Raw genomic sequence first — 22,249 nt, 5'->3', positions numbered from 1 at the left:
TCAGACATCTATTTCTGTTAATGAGTTGCAGGGGCCGTAGGAATTGGAAACTTGGGGAAGAATGTTCTGGAAGTCACGTTTGTGCTACGTCCACACAAAACTGACAGGTCGCGGGTCACAGGGACTGAGAAGAGGGAGCAGCTCCTCAGTGCTCGTGGGGACCAGAAGGAAAAGGAGTCGTGGGGGGGGGGGGTATGAAGCTTCTTCCCGCCCACAGACAAAAGTCCCAGTGGTTGGAAGTTCAAGGGCTCACCCTTCCCCTGCTCTTCCGGTCCCCCGGGGCAAGCTGTAGCTCTGAGTTATACATGCGTGTCGAGCTGAGGCTGGAGACTCACTGGGCCTCCAGTGTGCTCAGCTGAGGCAGGATGGCTCAAAGATGCCCAATTCCGGCCAGAGCGATGGTATAGCCTGGGGGGCATTTGCTTTGCATGCAGCTGACCTGGGTTCAGCCCTCGGCATCCCACAGCGTCTCCAGAGCACCACTGGGAGTAGTTCTGAGTGCAGAGCCAGGAGTAACTCCTGAGCATCGCCCAGAACCTGCTAAAATACCACTCTCCCCACCCCCACCCCCAGCCTCCGATATCTAGCTACTGCGCTTCAGAAGCGACTTCAGGCAACAGCCGCCCCTCCTCCTCACCGGTTCTGCTCAGTCCTTGCAGAGAGGGGTCACCCCTCCCCAGTAACCACTGTGTCAACAGCCTCCAAACTCCCGTTCGCAGGAACCCTTCAGTGGGTCCTTCTGCGGGTATCGTGGGCTCCCGGGGCACCCAGGGGGCTCAGGGACACTCCTGGTGATTCCCAGTCACCCCAGCCAAGCGGGATGGGCTCCAGGGCTTCACCTGGGGGTGAAGGTGATGTCAGGGGACCAGGTGATGTCAGGGTGGCTCGGGGTGGGCTGCGTGGAAGGTGAGCACCACGACCTGCAACATCTCTCCAACTGGCCTTTGGACCTCTGGATTCCGTCTGAAACGGAACCGCTGAACTTCCTCTTTGGTCTCTCACCCAGACAGGTAGCTGCAGGCGCTGTGGGATCTGCACAGAGGGGAGACACATTTGTCCTCGAACCCCCCAAAGCCCAGGGCCTCCCTGTTCCCTCAGCGTCACCCCGGGCCTGTGCTGAGCTCCGGGTGGCCGGGTGGCCACCTGGGATGGCTTCTGTGCCCAGCGGTGGCAGTGCGGCCTGGACCCCACCCAGGCTGAGGGACTCTTGTGAGCAGGGAGAAAACAACGTACAAGTCTCAGCTGAGAAAGTTCACGGCGGCAATGGTCGGGAAGCTCAGTGCCAAGCACGAGTTTCTAGAATGCTCTCAAGATGCTCAGGGAGTGTGACCCGCAGCCCAGGGCTCACAGTGGGGCTGTGCCAACTCTCCGGAGGCTGGGGGGGGGGGGTCACACCAGGCCAGCCCCTCGGGCATGGCGCCTCTCAGCCACGTCTGCCTCCGTGTCCATCCCGCCCCGCGCAGGGGTGCGGCTGCTTGTGGCAGAGGCGAAGCTGCAGTGGGAAGTTTCCAGCCCCCGTCTCCGAGATTGTTTCAGTGGCGAAGAAGTCGGTCACGGCAGCACCCCCCACACATCCCACATCTGGCGGATTAGCTAGAAGAAATAAAGTCCGGATCTTGGGGCAACAGCGTACCCACAGCCCTGGAAACATACCCAGGGGCTGAGTCAGCCCTTGTCGTCTTTCAGAGCCGACGCCGCAACGCCCTCCCTCCTTCGTGTTTCTGAAGAAAATACGAACTTCGGTCCCGACCACAGACGCTGACCCTTCCTGTGTGGGTTTGGTGGGTTTCTGACAAAGCCCAGCAAACTGAGTTGGCGGTGTCCACTCGGTGACAGCAAGTGCCAGATAACAGAGTCCCACGGTGGGCCCGGCTACCCCCTCCTCTCCCTGCAGGGCATGACCGCGGACGTCGGTGGCTCCACCCCGTGGACAGGGCCGTCCACTGAACTGGACATTCACTGCTGCCGTCTGTCCACAGGAAGAGAGACAGGACACATAGAAGCAGTGGTGAGAGGGGAAACTGAGGGACACAGACGCCAGAGGGAGTCATCCCAGCACTGGGTGAGTTGGAAGACGAGACTGGACGAGCTGGGGGCAGACCCAGCATACACGTGGGCACGGGGCACGCCTCCCGGGGCAGGTGCCTGAGAGAAGCCGGGAGTTCCTTACGTGCCCCAGGCCCCTTATTCTTCTTCTACAGCCAAAGCAATGTCTGATTTTATCTCCCAAAAGGTAACAAGTGCCAGGCCTGAGGCTGCTCCTGCCATCCTTGTGGACAACAAGGAGCGACAACAAAGCCAGAGCAGGAGACCAGAGCGTGGCCCTGTGTGGGAGGGCAGGGGAGAGGCCAATGGGGAGAGACTGCCTTACCCCTCGCAGACTGGGTGGGCCAGAGAAAGGGCACAGGGGCCTGGGCGCCCCTCTGTTTTTTTTTCTTTTTGGGTCACACCCAGTGTTGCTCAGGGGTTACTCCTGGCTCTGCACTCAGGAATTATTATTGGCAGTGCTCAGGGGACCCTATGGGATGCTGGGAATCGAACCCGGGTCGGCCGCGTGCAAGGCAAACGCCCTCCCTGCTGTGCTATCGCCCTCAACCCCGTGGGCGCCCCTCTGGAGCTGGGCCCAGTTCCTCTCTCTAGAGAAGAGGCAATTGCTCCCTGGTGCCGGTGACTAAGCCAGGGGTCTGCCAAGAACCGCCGGGAGCCAGGAGGACCGAAGAACGCCAGTCACAGGGAGCCACGCCCCGGAAGGCTGCATCGGCCTCTGGACCTGATGCCCTCACCCTCCGTGGGGGGGTGGGGGGGGTGGCCCAGGTCCGGCCTGCTGGGGGCAGCTCGCGGCTCCCTGGGCCACGTCCACACTCACACACTCATGTCACCCTCGCAACTTCCCTGCTCCAGTGGGCGACCCCTCACCGGCCTGCACCCCCGGGGGCCGGGCATCCGCGAGTGCACTTGGCAGCAGGGGCGGCATTAGAGTGCCTGGCCACGGCGCCGAGGGCGTGGGCAGGGGCGGGCGGGGGACGCTAATTGGTTGCAGGACTGAAAGGCAACTTGAGCTCTTTACTGTTTTTTGGGATTAGGTTCTGTGATTTACAAGACTGTAGCTGATGGTTCCTCACGCACCTAATTTCAGCAGCAAACCTGGCACCGGTGCCCCCCACAAAGACCCCAATGGCCCTCACTCTGCACCCGCCAACCCCCCCCTCGGTTGTGTGGTTCCCCCCCCTCGGATGTGTGCCGTACTGTGAAAGGCAACGGGAAACTTTTTCTGGCCAGAACTACCTGCTGGCATGCCCTGCGGAGCCTTTGCCGCCAGAGTGCGTCTTCCTGAGCGCACACAGTGCCCTGGCACAAGTGGCAAACAAGGCCGCCGTAGCTCCGCTCCCTCTGAACAGTGCTGACGTGTCGCGCTGAGGCCCACGGCCTTCCCAGGTCTCACTGCGGTGCCCTGCCCCCCGGGAGGGCCCTTTGCACCCCCACGCTCAAAGCGGCCGGAGGAAACCAGGGTTCCCTGAGAGGGGAATGTAAACACGAAGGGGTTTAATTTCTATGATGGAGCATTACTCAGCTGTGAAAAGGAAGAGCGTTCTGTTTCTCTGTTTCTGGGATGCGCTCAGGGATCACTCCTGGGGGGGTCAGGGGAGTATATACGGTGCCAGGCTTGGGCCTGGATGCCAACCCCACTGCCCGGAAGTCCACTCACATGTGAGGGCCAGCCTCGGGGAGCCGTGAGGACACTGTGCAAGAGATGAGGCCACACAGGGCAGAGAGGCCACGTGGGGCCACGAGAGAGGGGAGTAGAGGGTGGGGCTGGGGAGGACTTGGAGTCAGGGCAGGGGAAGCCTAGGGGCCGGGTGGGTACCCACCACACGCAGCCGTTCTGGCCAGCGTGGGCAGGGTGGTGACTGGAACCCGTGGGCCCCGGAGGTCCTGTGTGCCGAGACCCTGGCCACCCAGGCCAGGCCATGGCACCTCAGACCCCAGAGGATGGAACGGGCGGGTCCCGGGCTTCAGCCCTGCATGCCCCGCCCTGCCCAGCGCACCTGACCCGACAGGCGCCTGAATCTGGGGTGGGGGGCACAGGACAGCAGACTTGCAGGACAGGCAGAGAACGGTCAGCAGTGACCGAGCACTCCCGGGCCCGGCAACGTGGCAGTGCCCTTGGGGCGCCCCCCACAGATGCCCTGGCCTGTCCTGGCCTGCGGGGAGCGTGAGGGGCTGCCCCCTCAGAGAAGAGCTTGGCAGCAGCTCACAGAAACGCACCCCAGAACCAGAGGCCCGCTGCTGGGAACCCGGGAGAAGGGAAACACTGTCCTCAGGGAGAGGGGGGTGGACAGCCCAATGTCCTCAGGGAGAGGGGAAGAGGATGGTCCTCATGCCCCCAGGAAGATGGGAGCATGGACGCTCGTGTCCATGGGAAGACTCGAGCATGATACTCAGAACCCCGGGGTTCAAGGTCACCCAGTGACCACCACCCTGTGGGTTGCTTCTTGGCCCATGTGGCGCCCACCACAGCCCGTCGGGGAACTTGGGCAGACACAGCGATTGCATGACCCGGGTGCACAGAACACCCAGAGCAAACAGACCCACAGACACAGGCGAGGGGCTACCGGGCGGGGGCGGGGTGGGGACTCTGGGCAAGAGGGGCCCCCAGAAACCCCTCGGCCTGGGAGGTGGTGCCGGCCACACGGCTCCAGATGCACTGAATTTCACTCACCCCCACTCCAAGCCCAGGAGCCGTCACACACGGGCCTACAGCGAGTGTGGGAGCCCTGTGTGGACCCACGGCCCAGCCCCTGCCCTGTCCCCGTCCCCTGGGCAGGGACGGGCTCACAGGAGGGTTGCCCTGGAAGGAGCCACTGGGCTTCCCTGGAGGCCGTCCCCGAGGCTCGTGCTGATGTGGGAAGCGGGTGGCCCCGGGGTGCATGAGAAGAGCAGAGGCGATGCTGCCCCCCAGGCCTGGCTGAGACCCCCTACCTCACGGCCCTGCACATCCTCCTGGGGATCTCCGGGCACATTTGGGATGGGGGCATGGAGAATCCCACAAAGGAGGCTGCGAGCCCTGTGTCCATCCCACATCCATCCTGCTCCTGTCACGCTGGCTGTGCCTTTGGAATGAGCCGCCACCTACCACGGCAGGAGACAGGGGGAAGCAACTCTCAACCTGGCGGGGCGCCGAGTGTCTCCCGGGCCCTTGTCTCCCACTGGAGCTCTGCGGGGCCGCCTTGCTGCTGGCTCTGAACCACACAGAGGTCTCCTGTCCCTGCCCAGCACACATGTCGGGGGATACGAGTGAAGAGGGTACAGAAAGTGGCCGCTGCTGTCTATGGCTTCCCCTGGGAAGGAGCACTCAGGCTCCCTCGGGAGGGAGCACCCAGGATTCCCTCGGGAGGGAGCACCCAGGCTCCCTTGGGAAGGAGCACCAGGGCTCCCTGAAGAAGGAGCACCCAGGCTCCCTTGGGAAGGAGCGCCAAGGCGTCCTGGGGAAGGAGCACCCAGGCGTCCGTGCGGGTCCAGGGCCGGCCTCATCCTGAAGTCCCCTGTGCTCAGGCAGACCGTGAACGTCAGCAGCAGAGCCCAGGTCAGACTGGCTTTGGCCTCTGGGGGTCGCCCCCTGCCGTAGCTGAGAGGTGGGGCCCCAACTCAGCCTTCTCCCACTTCCCTTCCCCCCGGGGGTTCAGGATCTCACACCCTCCTCCGGGCTTCTCTGAATCTGCCTCTGCTGGCATGGAGGCATCGCGGGGCTGGACAGCAAGGCCACCGGCCGCCAGCACACGCAGGGCCTGTCCACGGGCACTGCAGCACCAGCCGGCCTGTGTGCCCAGAGGGCCCCCCACAGCCTTCGCAGCTGGCTCCTGTGAGAATGGGAATGGGTGGGCTTCACTTGCCCTCCAGCACTTCTGAGCAGCACAGCCTGGCCGGCTCTAGGGGCCAGGCCCAGCCCAGACCTCCAGCCCTGCGCTCAAACACTCCCAAAGGGGCTCTGGGGACCCCACGCATTCAGCCTCTGGAAAGCAGGAAGAAATCTTGGTGCAGAAAGCCCGCAGGGAGCCCTCAGCGTTCTGTGATGTTCCCAAGCACGAGCTCGTACATTCCACCCCTTTCTCGGGCAGAGGTGGAAGGCCTTGCTCCCACCCAGAGGCGGAAGGCCTTGCTCCCACCCACCAGGGCAGACGGTACGGCTCCTGCCTGTCCTCAGGCTCTCCAGGCTAACTGGAGAAGAGGAAGAATTAGGGGCCAGGGAGAGCAGCATGGGTAGGGGTTTGCCTTGGGTGCTCCCTGCCTGGGTTCGATCCCTGGCACCCCATAGGGTCCCAGGAACCCCACCAGGAGTGCCCCCCGGGCACAGAGCTGTAATCAAGCCCTGGGCACTGCCGGGCATGGCCCAGAAACAAAAGAATTTCTGGAGCGTGAGCAGAGTCGAAGCTTCTAAGGTACACGCGAGGGCACCAGAGTCTCAGGGCAGGTGTCGGCGTGGGGCGAGGCCACCTCCTTCTCCCACTCATGGGACACGTGCCCCGGGGTGCCCACAGCTGCATGTCCCCCGCCTTCAAGCCAGGGGAGCCGGGGAATTTTTGCCAGGCTGAGGGGGTCCAGCCCAGTGTGAGGCCGTTGGGGAAAGAGCAGGGAGTGTCCACAGGGTCAGGCTTCATGAGCCCACCACAGTCTATTAGAATCAACTCGCCATGAGTCAGGCACGGGGCCAGCTACCCCCGCCCTGCCCACACCCGCAGTCCTGACCTGCAGGCCCCTGCCAGGCAGCTGGTGCCACCAGCAGCGCGGGAAGCAGGACTCGAGGAGGCCACCCGCTGCCTGCAGCTTCTCCACTGTGTGCGTCTGTGAGTCTGTGTCTGCGCGTCTTGCATCTGCCGGCCTGCTCACTCATCCATGCGTTTATCTAACACCTAAGACAGCTGCCCAGGGAGGCATCTGCACACAGACACTCGACCCCCTTTAGGCGGGTGCTTTTGTGGGGCCCAAATGTGGCTCCGAGGGGCTCCGAGGGGCTCCGAGACGACACCTGACGATCCTTGACCAGCAGAACGAACGATGGCCCTCATTTCTCACAGCACCGATGATCCCTGGGGCCACCCCTGAGGTGCTCAGGGACTCCCGGGCCACACCCAGCCAGGCGCCAGCAGGCTCAGGGGGGCATGTGTGTGTGTGTGTGCCTGGGTCGGGTGTGTACCTGGCCATGCCCTACCCACTGTCCTGTCCACGGCCCTGGAAAGGTCACTTAAAAAGAGTCTCCTGGGGCTGGAGCGATAGCACAGCGCGTAGGGCATTTGCCTTGCACGCGGCAGACCTGGGTTCAATTCCCAGCATCCCATAGGGTCCCCTGAGCCCCGTCAAGGGTGATTCCTGAGTGCAGAGCCAGGAGTCAGCCCTGAGCATCGCCAGGTGTGACCCAAAAGGCAAAAATAAATAAATAAATAAATAAATAAATAAATAAAAGAGCTTCCCGGGGTCATATGCCCCCACAACCAGCGCTGCTGGTTTGTGATGTCTTGATCTCCATGTCTCCCAGGGATGGCTCCTGGGGAAATGCCCAAGGCAGTGCTGTTAAGGGCAACGCAAGGGCAAACCTTGTTCTGAAATTCTGCTAATCGTTGGACTTCAGGTTCCGCATCCCCCCCCCCCCCAACCCAGGTTTTACTCTTAGCTTTCCTCTTCCTTGTTTTGGTGTGTGTAGGTGTGTAGGGGGTCTGCCAAGCGGGGCTCAGCATCCCTGGGGCCCCTTCCCACAATTCTTGGCCAACTGAGCTCATGGTTCAATGCAAGAACCCGGGATGTGGCACAGATCAGGCCGTGTGCTGCTGGGGAGATCTGGGATCACACCCAGGGGTGCTGGGGGCCTGTGCGGTGAAGGGGCTGAAGCCTGCCAGTGTGCCCGAGGCGTGCACCTTAGTCCGTTCTCTCTGGCCCATCCCTCCCTTGGGAGGGAGAAGCGTGGGTGCTTCTGACCTGCTGTCCTGGTGCCCCTTCAGGCAACAGTCCTGAGAGGACGGTCAGGGCAGTGGAGCGGTGGGTGCTGAGATGAGAGTCCCCTGTATCCAGCACCAACTCCTGGGTGGGGTGTGGGGGGTGGGGACTGCCCCCTGCAGGGATCCCCAGGCCCCAGGGGTCTTGGGACCCTGGGCCCACCCTGAGGGCTGAGCGAGCCATCCCTGCACCCGTCCTCCACTCACTCCACCATCACTTTGTGAGGCTGGCAGGAGGGTCTCGGTACCCAGCCTACTCTGCAGCCGGGGCATCAGCTGGGGGGAGGGGGGGCGTGCCCGGGAAGCTCACGTCTGCGCTTGCCTGAGCGCTTTCGGGGCGCAGGATCCGCTGGGCTGGAAACCCCAGGGTCTGAGCGCCCACCTGGCCCTAGAGACCCTGCCCCTCCCGGTACCTGCATACAAGCCCCATGGTTCGCCTGGTTCGGAAACCTCCGGTGAGTGCCGTCTGGGCAGGGAAGCCAGCGGGCCGGCCCACGGCGCTGTCCCCGGGGTGCGTGTGTGTTTGTGTGTGTGTGTAACTCACTCTGGAGTTGACACGGTGTGTGTGTGGGGGGGGGGCGGCGCATCAGCGGAGAGGTCAGGGGCGGCAGGGGCCGGTGCCCGTGAGCGCGGGGGAGGCGAGGCTCCAGCCCCAACTAGGGCCGCGCCCCGAGAGAGGGGCGAGGGGCCCACGTGGGTGGGCGTTGGCTGGGAAAGGCGCAAAGCGGGAAGTGGAAAAGGGTTCCAGCCCCCCGCGCGCGCGGACACTGCTCGGCGCACCCCGACACCCCTGCGCGCAGCGGCCCGCGCCCCCTCCCCCTGCGGCCGAGCGAGCGGAGCGGAGTGCGGAGCGCGCGGCGGGCGCGGGGCGCGGGGCGCGGGGTGGGCGCGCGGCGGGCGCGGGGCGCGGGGCGCGGGGTGGGCGCAGGGTGGGCGCGGTGCGCGCGCGGGCCATGGTGCGGGCCGGGCGGGCGCGCTGCGGGCGCGGCGGGCGCTGCGGGCCGCGGGCGCGGGTGCTGTGCGCGGCGTTGGCGCTGGGCTGGGCGCTGGCGCTGCTGCTGGGGCTGCTCCGCGCGCCCCCGGGCGCTCCCTCCGGGCGCTGCACGGACGAGAAGAGCCGCCGCATCCTGGCCGCGCTGGTAGGTCCGCGGGGGGCTGCGGGCGGGACCCCCACGGGTCGCCCGGTGTCTTCTTTGTCCCCGCGCCCCGCCGCCCGAGCCCGCGCCCCGGCAAAGTTTGCAGCCCCTGGGTGTCCAGGCCGGGCGGGGGAGGGCGACCCGGTGCGCCCCTGGGGGTCCCCGGCTGTGCCCGAGCCCGGGCGCGGCGGGGACGCGGGGCGCGCGCGGTCCTGCGAGGCGCGGGCGGGCTGGCCCGGGGTCCGCCCGGGGCGCGGGCTCTGCGCCCACCGCCTCCCTTGCCCTCGGCTGACCCCCAAGCCGAAATCCACTCTCTCTGCTTGGGCAGACGCGTGAGCAGCCTGGAGTCAGGGTGGGACCCCCCAAGACCAGCCCGGGCCGGGGTCGCGGCGACTCCACACTGTCCCCCAAGCAGCGGCCCCGCGCGCGCCCGGGCTCGGCGCCGGTTCCTGAGACATCGCGGGCGCTTTTCACAGTCTGGTCGCACAAAGGTTTTTAAGTCAGTTTTTTTTTTTTTTAAGTGAGTTTGGAAAAAATGTGCTGCTGACTGGGAAAACTGGACCAGATCACTTTCCCGAGCGGGTTGGGGCAGGGAGCCAGTGGTCCATCACCTGGGAGGAAGTGTCCCTGCTTCCCGGGTTCCCTGGTCCAGCTGCCTGTCACCTGTCAGGCCAGTGAGTGGTTCCAGCACATTTCCTCCAAGCTTGCACAAGTGGCTTCTTTTCTCCGAGAAACTCCTCTCACTTACAGAGGTCTCCTGGCCCGGAACAAGCTGCCGTGAACGCAAAGGAAGTTCAGTCAGGACGGATCCTGTGTGCAGAGACCACAGTGGTCTCTGCGCCATAGCTGACCGCAGCCAACGTTCCCCCTTATCCTCCTTGGATAAGTGAGAAGGGACTTCTAGCCGAAATTAAGTAGCCGAAAACTGTCTCTGTCATCACTGTGATGACACCCACAGCATCCCGGGGCTCACCGTGGGAGAGTCTGGTTCTGTGACTGACCTCTCGGGATGCCAAGGGGGCTGTGTGTGTGTATGTGTGTGTGTGTGTGTGTGTGTGTCTGTCTGTCTGTCTGTCTGAGGGTCTCCCGTGGCCCAGGGACCCCGTGCAGGGGAGCAGATTAAGATCCCAGGGCTCGGCTATCTCTCCCTCTCCCCGCCCTGGCCTGCAGTTGGTGGCAGTCCCACAGCACGCCCCAGGTTCTGGCCTCAGACGCTCAGGTCCAGGGGGTGGGCTGGGAACCCGCCGTCTGTGCCGCAGCCCAGGGCTGGCTGAATGGTGCCTCTGTCTCCCTGCCGCCCTCCGTCCTCCCTTCACCCTGCCTGGCTTTTCTCCTCCGGAATAAAAGGGGCGGCTGGTCCTCTGACTGGCTCCAGGCTCATTAGCTTTCTCTCCGAGTCCTGCTCTTGGAGCCTTTCTCTCCGCAGAGGACTCCTGCCAGCTGGGTCTGGCCCACCACGGGCGCTGGGAGGGAGCCCAGGGGCAGGGCAGCCGGTGGGAGCCGGGGGGGGTGGGGGGCAGGGGACCCGCACTCTCCTCCAGGCTGCCCCCGGGCTTGCTTTTTGTTTTGTGTTTGGGCCATACCCAGCAATACTCAGGGGTTCCTCCTGGGTCTGCACTCAGGGATACTCCTGGAGGCGTTGGGGGACCATGTGGGATGCCAGGCACTGAACCCAGGTCGGCTGCCTGCAAGGTGAACGCCCTCCCTACTGTCCTATCACTCCAGCCCCTGGCCCTAATTTCTGAGCCAGGCTGTGCCCCATCTGCGGCTGCGCAGGGACCGTGCCCATGACGCTCCCCAGACCCAGGCACCGGCTGATGTGGCTCTCCCCACAGCCTGTCCCTGAGGTCTGGGCCATCTCTGGGGGGTCTGTGCTGTCACTGTGGCCCATTGTGCAGATGGCCAAGGTGAGCCGCAGAAGAGGCACGGAGACGCGCTGATGCTCGCTGGCGTCTCTGGGGGAGGCTGAGGAATAGGGGCTCTGCAGAAGCGAAGCTGAGTGAGAGGCTGGTCCTTAGCTGCCCCCAGCCCGTCGTGGCCGAGTGTCTCGCAGATGGCTCTTCCTCTGGGAAAGAGCGATGGGGCTGGAATCGGCTGACTGCGGCGTCACAGAATCACAGATCATGGCACCAGCTTGTGTCATTCTGCTGAGACGGGGACCCCAGACCCAGATGGGCTGTAGAGTGGCATCTTCCTGGGTTTCGCAGTGCCAGGAGTCGAGGCTGGTGCTCTGAGTGGGGCGGGCCAGGGGTGCCCAGTGCCCAACCCCCCCTCTAGAGAGCAGTGGCTCTGCTTCCCTCAGATCAGCCTCAAGTGTCCCTGGGCCCAGGCGCCAGCCAATGCCTTGGCCGGTGGTTCTGGGAATCTCAGCGTCCAGTGACTGCTTGGGGACTGAGGGTCACTCCCCAGGGCGCTGAATGGGGCTGGGGAACTGAATAGCCCTTGAAAAAACAAAAGCAAACTCCCAGCGGGAGGCCCGACCCTAGTCCACCGGGGGAGCCCTGCCTGTCCTTTCTGAGACTGGAGTGGAAGTTTTGCTTTCGCCAGAGAGTCCGGTGCCAACGGGGAAAGGCAAGCCCTTAGGAAAACTTCCTGGAAGAATTAAGGGGTGTGGGAATGTGTTCGCATTAGCACGTAAGTCACAGTCTCCCTGCGAGTGCAGTGAATTAGAAACATCAGTTGGTGACAGGAAGCCACTGTGGCGAGCGTCTTTGGTTCATGTTGAAGCTGGTGCCTGTGGATTTTGTCTGACAAGTGGTGTGTGTGTGTGTGTGTGTGTGTGTGTGTGTGTGTGCGCACACACACACACACATGCTGGCGGCCTCCTGTTCAGTGAGAAGTCTGGTCTTGAAACTAAAGTCAATAAACTACCGAGTTAAAAAGAACAACACAGCTTCCTCAGCAGACCCGCTACTAAGAGGATAGTTTGGCTGTTGTGTCTGACATGATGGCAGTTAATTGACGAAGAAACGTGACCGCTTGTCCCCGCACGTCACTGCTGTCCTAGATTCAGTCTGGCTCTGATTCCTGGATGACACTTGCAGGAAGGGTCCGCAGTGTTCCCCAGATGTGGGTGAGCGGTGTGTCAGTGTGAGGGTCTGTGTCCCGCAGAAGGGCAGAGAGTGAGGTTCCAGAACACAAGGAAGAGTGGTGACATGTGACACAGCCTCGGGGGTGCTTTTAGTGTCTTCTTGGTTTGGCCGTCTTGATCCAGCTCCTTTGAAATGGGAGGGCACGATGGCACTGAGAGACAGCATGAACCACACTGCCTGTGCTGGCTGGTGGCCCCGTGGGTGGGGGGAAGACAGGCAGGCCCAAGTCCTGCTCCCCGTGCAGACGGCGGCACCCCTGCCGGCTGCTGGCTGGAAGAGACACTCCTCAATGTGCTGATCTGCAGAAAAACAGCCCGAATTAATGCCAGCTTCCAAATCAATAGGCGTATGCCAAATGCCATGACTGCACCGTTGCTCAAAAGCCTGCAGTCTCTCATCAGGTGTGGGCACTGAAGGCCAAGGCTAGACCCTCCCCGAGCCCTGGCGAGAGGGCTTGGCCATCCCATGCGAGAATGGCCTTTGACTGGGACTCTGGCTTGACCTGCTCCAGAAGGAAGGGGCTGAAGCTCTCGCGGGTGCGTGGGGACAGCTCTCTGCAGCGTTGGGTCTCCAACCCCAGTGGGGTGCCAGCGGGCTCACGGCTTGCACCTCTGTCTGTGCAAACCCGACACCCTCACCCCGAGCCCCAGCCCCCCACCACAATGGGGAGGGGGCAGGGTGGGCGGGGCTGCAGTGGAAGGCGCAGGGGTGAGGTGAGGTGACTGAGGGGCTCGCTGGCGACTGACCAGTGGCTACCCGCAGTGGGTCTGCCCCGCAGGGTCGCGCTGCAGGAGCAGGGAAGCGTTCTCTGAAGTAAGTGCTCTGAGCAGTGAGCCTTGGGCAGCAAAGCCAGGGCAGGCCGCGGCCCCTCTAGTTCTTTGCAGAGTGTTCCGGGGTTCACATTCCGGGCGCCTTTGGGGGAGGGAGGAGCACATATTCTGCAGGTGGGGCAGCTCCCCCTTGATTAAACAAATCAATCACCTGCAGCAAAGTAGCTGTTTCCATGGGACGCGGCAGCCCGGGAGCCTCAGGGGGGGCCTCGTGCTTTGCAGGGCGTTGGGCTCTCTCCCACTTTCCCGTAGGGCAGGGAGCCGTCCCTGCTCAGCCGGGCAGGCGGGCATCACGGGCTGCCTCTGCGGCCGGTCCTGGAGCCTGCACTTAGCCGAACTGCCCCGTCCCCAGTGAGCCTCAGTGGGCCCTGGGGAGGGATCTGAGGCCCACAGTGGCCAGGCGGGTGGGCATGGAGGCCGACAGCCCGTCCCATACTGTGTAAACTCACACAAAAAGGGGGCACGGCACACAGCGGCGATGGCTCTATCTCTCCCGCTGCCCGTGTTCGGTAGTCTCACCCTTCTCCTGCCCCGGGGAAGTCGATGGCGATGGTCAGGCGGATGAAGGAAACGAGGGCCCGCTGGTTGGTATTAGTAGCAGTTTATTTCATTCCTCTCTCCATCTACACCAGTCTCTCTTGTCTGTCTCTGCTTCTGTCTCTGCTCTTGTCTCTCTCTCCATGCTACTTCATTCTCCTTCTCCATCCCCCTTCATCCTTCTTCTCCTCCTTCTGATCTCTGCTTATGAACCATCAGCCCACTCCTATAGTACAGTTAAATCCTCTCTCCATGAGGAATTAGGGGAACAATTACACATAGGTGCGGTCACAATCAATAGGAGTAGAACTCTTAGCCTCAGGGAAGGCCGCTCCTAGGATCCTTTCTCAGCAGGGGGACCCACCCTAGAGCAGAATCCCATGGGTGTGCCTCTCCTCTCCTTGTCCGACAAGCATATAAGCATATATGATATAAATCATTTTGTATGGATACAGTAAGAAATATCTTAAACTTATAGAATTGCTCTCCTAGGACCATCTCGATCTCAGACTCCGGTGCTCAGGCCAGATAGTCTTTCCCACCCCTAGCAGGATCCTAGTCTTGTCGTTACCTTTGGATCATGACAGCATTTGTCTATGATCAAACTCTTAACTTATAGTTAAGAATCGTGGCACTTTGGCCTGGCCCCTTTCGCTGCCAGGGTAGCTCACCGCTTGCCCTGGGTCCATTCAGTCCCTCGTTGGGACCCTGCTTTTGGGGTGTTAGGAACTAAGGGCAACTGAGGCTTAAGTCGAGAAAGCAGATGCCCGGGAGTGAATAATATTCAAGGCCAATCAAATCCTAAGTTACAAAGCATGATGTTAACGGTCCTCCTGTATCTATAAAAAAAGGATATTACTTTAAGGTAAACTGTTCATAAGGCATAAGGAGAGGAGAAAGGCAATATTTCACTCATACGTATAAAATCATAGATTTCTGGGAAACTGATCTTACAAATTAACAAAGTCTGATTAAGGGGAAAGCTGATTAACTGGGTGGGAAGGAGAGCATAGGGAAGACTGCTTACAGATAAACACAATGGAAGTGGAAGTGCTTCAGGAGCACTTGTGATGGGTGTAACCAGATTGATGGGTGTAACCAGGTAAACCTAAGCTTCTTGTGGAAGAAGGACAAAGCATTGTTACCCTTACACCGCACCAGGTGACCCGTCCAGGCTCCTGACGTGTGCTGCCCGCTGGCTGTGTGCTGAGTTCAGCCTCGCCCAAGTAGGCGCGGGCGGGGGGGGGGGGGGGGCGGGGGGGGGGGATGGCAGGGGCCTTCCTGAGTGACCTGCACTTCCCCCAGAATGGGGCTGTCCACCCGTGGAAGGAAGACGCTTTGGTGGGTGGCAGAGAAACCCGATCCAGTCCTGCTGGGGGTCCAGCACAAGAGGGCACCCGTCCCCCTTGACCCCTGCGGTGCCCTGGGCCCACCCTGCTCCACATGGGGGTCCCTTGGGGGGCCTTGGAGCTGGGCTGATGCAGGCCCCCTCTGGCTCCTGGGCAAGGCCCTGCCCTCGGTCCTGCCTCCGGGGTTCCAGGCTGCATTGTGCCCTGCAGCAATGTGCGGACACCGGCCAGGAGCTGCTGCCCACAGGCACCGAGGAGCAATGCCTCGAGGGCTGTTCTGTGGCCATGACTGCCTCATTGCTGTGGTCACTAGGCTGGCTGCGGTGCTGACCATCAATGCAGACATCGCTGCCCTCTCTACTGTGGGCACCCCAGTGGCCCTATATGTGTTCATCCTGGGCACTGCAGTGGTCAGCCCTGGGGTCACTGTGTGTGGTTGTTACTGTTGCAGTGGGCAGGGGTCACTACCGTGGTGGCCACAGTGCCCGCTCCTGTGGACAGTACAGTGTTTGCTGCTCTGGTCATTTCTGTGGCCATTTCTGTGGAAATTCCAATGGTCACTGCAGGAACCATTTTGGGGTCATTACCATGATCACTGCAGGGATTGTTACCGCGGTCACTTCAGCAGCCATTCCGTGGTCACTGCAAGTGTGCTGATTGTGGTCACGGGAGGGGTCATTCCATGGTCACTGCAGGCATCAGGCTGCTGTCATGGCGATCATCTCTGTGTGTGGGGGGCTGTCCTGGGAAGGGGGTCTGGCTCTGAGGGGCACTGTGCGGGCCCTCCTGGGTGGCTGCGGGGAGACCGCCTGGATGTCCCTGAGGCCAGAACGGGAAGTTTCCACCTGTCCCTCCACGACTGGACGGTGGCCGCGACCTCTCTCTGGCCCGCAGGGCCCAGCGTCTGACCGCTGTCCACTGTCCCTTCCTTGCAGTGCCGGGACTACCGGGGCGGCGCGCTGGCCGGGAGCCTGTGTGAGGACCTGTGCGTGGGCGGCCGCCTGCGCTACCGGAGCTGCCTGTACTGGGAGCGCGGCAAGACGGTGCTGCGGGCCGAGTGGCGCGGGCGGCCCGTGGTGCTCAAGGCCCGGGAGGCGGCCTTCTCCAGCTTCCCGCCGCCACCCCCCGCCGCCGAGCTGCCCCTGCTGCTGGCCGGCCAGCTCCGCAGCGCCCTGGGCCTGGAGCTGGCGCCCGGTGGGCTGGGCCCGCGCTGGGCGGCGGGGCGGCCGGGCCAGCTGGCCAGCCTGTGGGCACTGTGTCAGCAGGAGGAGTTCCTGCTTCTCAGCCTGATGCAGGCCCTTGGCCGCCACACGCTGCCGCTGCTTGGCTCCTGCGGCCACTTCTATGCCGTCGAGTTCCTGGCGGCCGGCGGCGCCCAGCACCAGGCTCTGTTCCCGCTGGCGGCCACGGCGGGCAGCCACCGGGCGCGGGCCGTGGCCGGCATGGCCCTCAGCTTCCTGGACATGGTCAGCCACTTCGACCGGGACTTCTCCCACCGCCTCCACCTCTGCGACGTCAAGCCCGAGAACTTTGCCATCAGGGCCGACTTGACGGTGAGTGGCGGGGGGCCCGGGCGGGAGCGGGCGTCCGGAGGCTGGTCCCCAGAGAGCCCGGCTCAGCTACGTCCCGAGCCCCAGGGCCTGGGGACTGCGGGCTGTGGCTGTGCCCAGAGGAGGGACCTTGCCGCATCACCCCCAGGTCGGGGGCTTCCCGAGCGCAGCTCGGGGCGGGGAGTAAAGAAGACACCTCCTAGGAGCTGAGGGGCGCAGGAGCGCGAGGAGAGGCACCGGGGTGGGGTCGTGCAGGGCCAGTGTGCGGGGGGACATGGCCGAGTAGCCTCAGCACTGCTGCTTTCTGCTCCCGTGATTCTCCAGGATGAGGCTGGGAAGGGGAACTGCACAGGCCCGTGGAGGCCACAGGGCACTGTCCTGGCCATGAAGGGGCCTGAGTGTGTGTCTCTACCCAGACTTCTCCAGCCGAGGGCCCGGTGGCCCTCACACACTGGGACAGGGCCCTAGGGCAGGGCCGGGACTCACCCAAGGCTGATCGCCTCCTCCAGGCCCTGCTGACTGGCCCCAAGGGACAGCAGCTCTGCAGCGGCCTCAGGGCACCAAGCACAGAGCCAGCCCCGGGTGGACACCTGCAGCCCCCTCCTTGGTCACCTCCCAGCTTTGCCTGATGTCCTGTCCCTTAGGGAAGCTGCGATGCCAGGGCAGTGCAGGAGAGGCAGGAAACGGGCCAGGAGATTCTGGGACATTCTTCCAGAAAGTTTTGGGAGGTTCCAGGAAGGCTGTCGACTGGACAGTGAGCTCTGGAGGGGCCAGCTGCCGGCCAGAGCTCCCTGTGGGCCCTCCAGGTCAGGTGGTCACGAAGGGGGGGGGGGGTGTTGCCCAGCCCATTCCTCAGAGCAGAAGCCCAACCCTAGCTTCCTCCCTGGTGCCCAGGGAGGGGCTTCCAGGGCCCCCTTTTCTTCCCCAGAGAAGCCCCTATAGGGCCAGCCGCTCCCTGCTCAGAGACGAACCATGGGGTCTGCACAACCACTGGGGGTGTTGGCCACGTCCACTCGGCATTGCCTGTCCTATGTGTGGGGGTGGGGGGTGACTGGGCACTGCCCGCCCTGCCTGCTGCAGGTTCTCTGGGTTCAGGGAGGTCAGTGAGGCTGTCTGAGTGGGTCCCAGGACCAGCTCAACAGGAAGGCAAGCGGTGGGGTGTCCACAGGAGCAGGCAGTGTGATGGGTGTCCATGGGAGTGGGCAGTGGGCAGTGTCCTGCAGGGCCTGTAGGTCCCGGCATCCAGTCAGGAGCATCTGCTCAGCTCGAACCCCGGCCTTTTCACGTGAGGGGCTGTGGGGAGGAACGGGGTGTGTGTGGGGGGGTGCAGCCTGGACCCTGCCGTCCTCTGTGACTGGTGCTTATGGGAGCCGCAGGGCACGTGACCATTAGCTTTCAAAGGCAAGTTCGTTGGCTAGCTCAGAGCTCAGGTGCAGGGCTCAGGGTCAGCTCAGGGCTCAGCTCAGGGCTCAGGGCTGGGGTGCAGGGCCCAGGGTGCAGGTGTGTGACCTGGCCTTGAGCCCAGCACGGCTGGGGCAGGTCAGGGTCTGAACCCTCAGGCTACTCACTCCGATACTGCCCCCTGAAGAAACCCAAGTCTTGCGCCCTGATACTCTCCTGTGAAGACAGCAGGCTCGTTAGCCAAACGCTTTCTAGTGTGTTAGCGGGGAGAATAATGAAATCCAGTATTTCTTTTGGCCTAATAATGAGAGGAAAAATAGACTTAAAGGACAATTCCTCTTTCTGCGCCAGAATTAGCAACGAGGCAGAGTTCTTAAATAAGGAAAATTTCCCCATTCTTCTGCAAAACCAGTTTAAGCATTTATTGATAATATTAAAAACACATCAACAAATGTTTCTCTTAAAATTACAAGCAGAGAAAAAAGTCCTAAAGAAAATCGTCTAAATGGAAACTGCTGGTTAGCAAAAGGAAAACCACTCGGCCCCATTCCTGAGCCAGCGCTTATGCTACTCGTGGGGACATTTTTCTTCGTCACCGGCTCTTAGCCCCAATCTATACTGTTAAAGTAGCACCTGGATCAACCAATACCACATATTGATCCATCCAATGTGCTCAGAGGTTTGCTCGCCAGACAACAAATCAGTGGGAAAGTGGGCTGTCAGGGAGCGTCACCGGTTGCACATGCCCAGGCTGGCTGTCGGCGTGACGGGTCACTGGGCCCCGGTCAGCACCAGGGAGGGGTCTTTGGTTACAGCTCCTCTTTATTTTCACTCTTCTTCATCTTTTTTTGTTTGTTTTTTGCTTTTTGGGTCACACCTAGTGATGTACAGGGGTTACTCCTTGCTCATGCACTCAGGAATTACTCCTGGCGATGCTTGGGGGACCATATGCGATGCTGGGGATCGAACTCGGGTCAGCTGCGTGCAAGGCAAACGCCCTGCCCGCTATACTATTGCTCCAGCCCCTTCTTCATCTTTTTTGTGGGGTGGACACACCCAGTGGTGCTCAGGTCTGGCTCCTGGCTCTGTGCTCAGGGCTGACTCCAGCTCTGTGCTCAGGGCTCACTCCTGGCTCTGAGCTCAGGCCTGATTCCTGGCTCTGTGCTCAGGGCTCACTCCTAGCTTTGTGCTCAGACCTGACTCCTAGCTCTGTGCTCAGGCCTGACTCCTGGCTCTGTGCTCAGGCCTGACTCCTGGCTCTGTGCTCAGGCCTGACTCCTGGCTCTGTGCTCAGGCCTGACTCTTGGCTTTGTGCTCAGGGCCCTCTCCTGGTGGAGCTAAGGATCAAACCTGGGTCAGCCAACTGCAAAGCACGTACTCCGCCCTCTGTGTCCAACCCCCATCCACTTTTTTATTTTTCTTTCTGGACTGCACCCGGCAGTGCTCGGGGCTAACTCCTGGCTCTGCACTCAGTGCTCACTCTTGGTGGGACTTGGGGACCATACAGGGTGCTAGAGGTGGGACCTCAGCCAGCCAGGCGCTGGGCAGACGCCCTCCCTCCCGGCTGGGCCATCGCTCCAGCCCCAACCCCCACCTGCAATTTTCAGGCCCATCCAGCTTCCTCTCCTGATTGATTTTCTAAGAATCTCCTAGAAGCCCGCAGCTCTCTGCCTTCTCCCCGGAGGGAAACCTCCCGTCTTGGCGGGGGCGCCTCCCACCTGGCCCCCGCGGGGAATCTGGGCCCAAGGAGGCTCCTTTTGAGCAGCTTCCAAGACGAGGAGGGGCCGCTGTGCCTGTGTCGGCTTGCGAGGGGCCTTGAGAGGGGCCGCACCTGCCACGGCCCCCCTCCCAGCCTCCCGTTGCCTGTCAACCACGAACCCCGACGCGGCGTGGGCGCTGCAGGCCCCCTGGACTCCGCATTCAGGTGGCGCAGATCTGCCCGCGGGAGGTGTGACTCTCCTCCCGGGGCTGCAGCCTGTCCAGTCGGGGGCCAGGAACAGCGTGGGGGACTCCGGTCACCTGATGGGAACAGAGCTGCTGCCACCGGGGCAGCCCCTCTTGGCCCCGAGTCTGACCTCTAGGCCTGACCAGTTCCAGCGACCCCCCTCAAACCTGTGGGTCAAGGGGTCAACCCTGTGAGGGGACGTCCTCATGGACCCCCCGCGTGGACCACTGGCTGGTCCCAGCTTGGCCCCTGCCCTCTGGGAAGGAGCCTCTGTGGGCGTAGCTTGACCTGAAGGAAGGTCGGACGCCGGGTGCTGAGGGCTGGGTTCCCTCCTGGACACTGCAGAGACGCAGCGAGTAGAGTCAGGGAGATGTGTGCGGGTGCACGCCAGGCTGCCCCACGGGGATTCTCCGCGGTCAGTGTGACCATGGAACCAGGCCGGCGATGGGCACTCCCAGGGTGACCGGGCGTCTTGTTTGTTCTTCGGAGCCCAAGGCCCTGACCTCCGGCCCCGGGCAGAGCCGAGCCCTGTGTCCCCTGGGTCCCAGGTCGTGGCCATTGATGTGGACATGGCCTTTTTCGAGCCGAAGATGAGGGAGATTCTGGAGCAGAACTGCACGGGCCCCGAGGACTGCAACTTCTTCGACTGTGTCTCTGAGTGTGATCTGCGCGTGCACAGGTGTGGGGCTCAGCGGGCCAACAGCAACCTGCAGGTGAGTGGGGCGGCCCCCCGGGACGGGAGGGACAGAGGGTCAAAGGGGCCCCTGATCTTACTGGACAAACGGGCAAATAAGGTCCCTGTGGGGTCTGACGGGGGCCCTGGGCCCCGTGTCCCTGTGGGGCGTGGCCCCTGCAGAGCTCGCCGCGGGCCCCCCATGCTCAGGCTCTCAGAGACGCCCTCCCCATCTGTCCACGCAGTCGGCCCCGCTGGAGCCGGGGACACGTGTGGGCGGGATTTTGATTCTCTCTGTTGGCCGCTCTCTGTTGTTGCCCTGGCTGAAGCCCTTGTGCCGTGGGCAGCCCCGGGCCCTATGCAGAGACTCGAGGCCGCCTGCCCGCCTCTACCCCCAATACCTGCGGCTTGTCTCTGTGAGAGGCTCGTCTCTGTCTGCTCTGCCTCATACTCGCCTGAGATTCCGTTCCCTGCTCGGACCAGCTCTCCCGTCCCTTCCTCCCCTGCCGCAGCCAGAAAACAGCACAGCCTCACACAGACCTGGTCACAGGGATCGACCAGGACATGGGGATCCACCTGGACATGGAGACCTACCCGGTCACAGGATCCACTGGGTCACAAGGATCCACCAAGTCACAGGAATCCACTGGGTCATGGGGGGTCCACCAGTCACAGGGATCTACTAGGTCACAGGGATCCATTGCTCATGGGAATCTGCCGGGTCAAGGGGATCCACGGGATCACAGGGATCCACCCAGTCACAGGGATCCTCACCTGGGATCCAGAGCCTGACCAAAAGGCAGAATTTGGGCTTCTGTGACCAGATCAGGGTCCCTGTGACCGGGTTCGGCTCCGGGCCCTAATGGGATGGACTCTGAGGGTGGCTGTGCTTCCGTGATGATCCACAACATGGAGGCGGACGTCTCTAGGGAGCCTGTGTGGGTGTTGGAAATGATTCCTCTGCACTCGAGAAATTCCACTGTGCACAGCTGATTATTGCTCTTGGATGAGGTCCTGGGAATGAAATGATGTTTTAAGGATTCGAGGGGAAACGAAGCGCTCGTTAGGTGAGCAGAAAGCCAGCTGCGGTCAGGGCTTAGCGAGGTGGACACACTGCGATGGGCCCACACAGAACTCTCCCTCCCGCGCGCTCTGGAAACGGGTGTCCCAGCCTCTCTTCATAAGGCCACGCTGGCCACCACTGGCCACCCTGGAGCTGGCCCTTCCACCTGGGTCCCTATGGCTGCCAGGCACGGGGTGGCTGTGTGTGTATGTGTGTGTGTGTGCGTGTGCGTGTGCGTGCGTGCGTGCGTGTGTGTGTGTGTGTGTGTGTGCGTGCGTGCGTGTGTGTGGCGGGGAGGGCAGTGGCCGTGATCCCACCACTTGTCCTCGGAAATGCCACTTTCCCTTCTGCTCAGAGGCTGTCTCCCTTCCCTCTAGGCCGGGGCGGCCCTGGGTGCGGGAGCCACTGCCCCTCACTCGCGTCCTCTCCTCCAGGTCATCTGCGACAAGATATTCCTCCGCTGGTTCCCCTCCATGCTCCGTGGCGCCGCCGTCTCCCCGCGGCTGCAGCAGCAGGTCCTCGAGGCAGTGCAGGAATGTGCCGCCCCCGGAGCACCCGCCGGCAGCCCCCAGACCGCCGTGCCTGACGTGTTCTGGAAGCTTCAGCGCCTCCTCCAGGCCACACTCCTGGAACTGCAGGAAGAGCCCAAGTAGCCTTTCCTGAAGCCTTGGTGCTCCCAGGGCCAAGG

General features: G+C 62.5%; 1 protein-coding gene across 1 annotated transcript; it reads left to right on the top strand.

Moving 5' to 3' along the window:
* The first annotated feature begins 8,938 nt into the window (after positions 1-8,938).
* Positions 8,939-22,249, top strand: DIPK1C (divergent protein kinase domain 1C). Its single transcript, XM_056131517.1, has 4 exons — positions 8,939-9,124; positions 15,865-16,482; positions 20,374-20,538; positions 21,996-22,249. Exons 1-4 carry the CDS (start codon positions 8,939-8,941, stop codon positions 22,212-22,214), a joined length of 1,188 nt encoding a protein of 395 aa, XP_055987492.1. The 3' UTR covers positions 22,215-22,249.

The sequence above is a fragment of the Sorex fumeus genome, unplaced genomic scaffold (genome assembly GCF_029834395.1).
Source record: "Sorex fumeus unplaced genomic scaffold, SorFum_2.1 ptg000092l, whole genome shotgun sequence".
Lineage (NCBI taxonomy): Eukaryota > Metazoa > Chordata > Mammalia > Eulipotyphla > Soricidae > Sorex > Sorex fumeus.
Note: the sequence above shows the minus strand (reverse complement) of the source record. Positions and strands in the feature narration are given on the sequence as shown.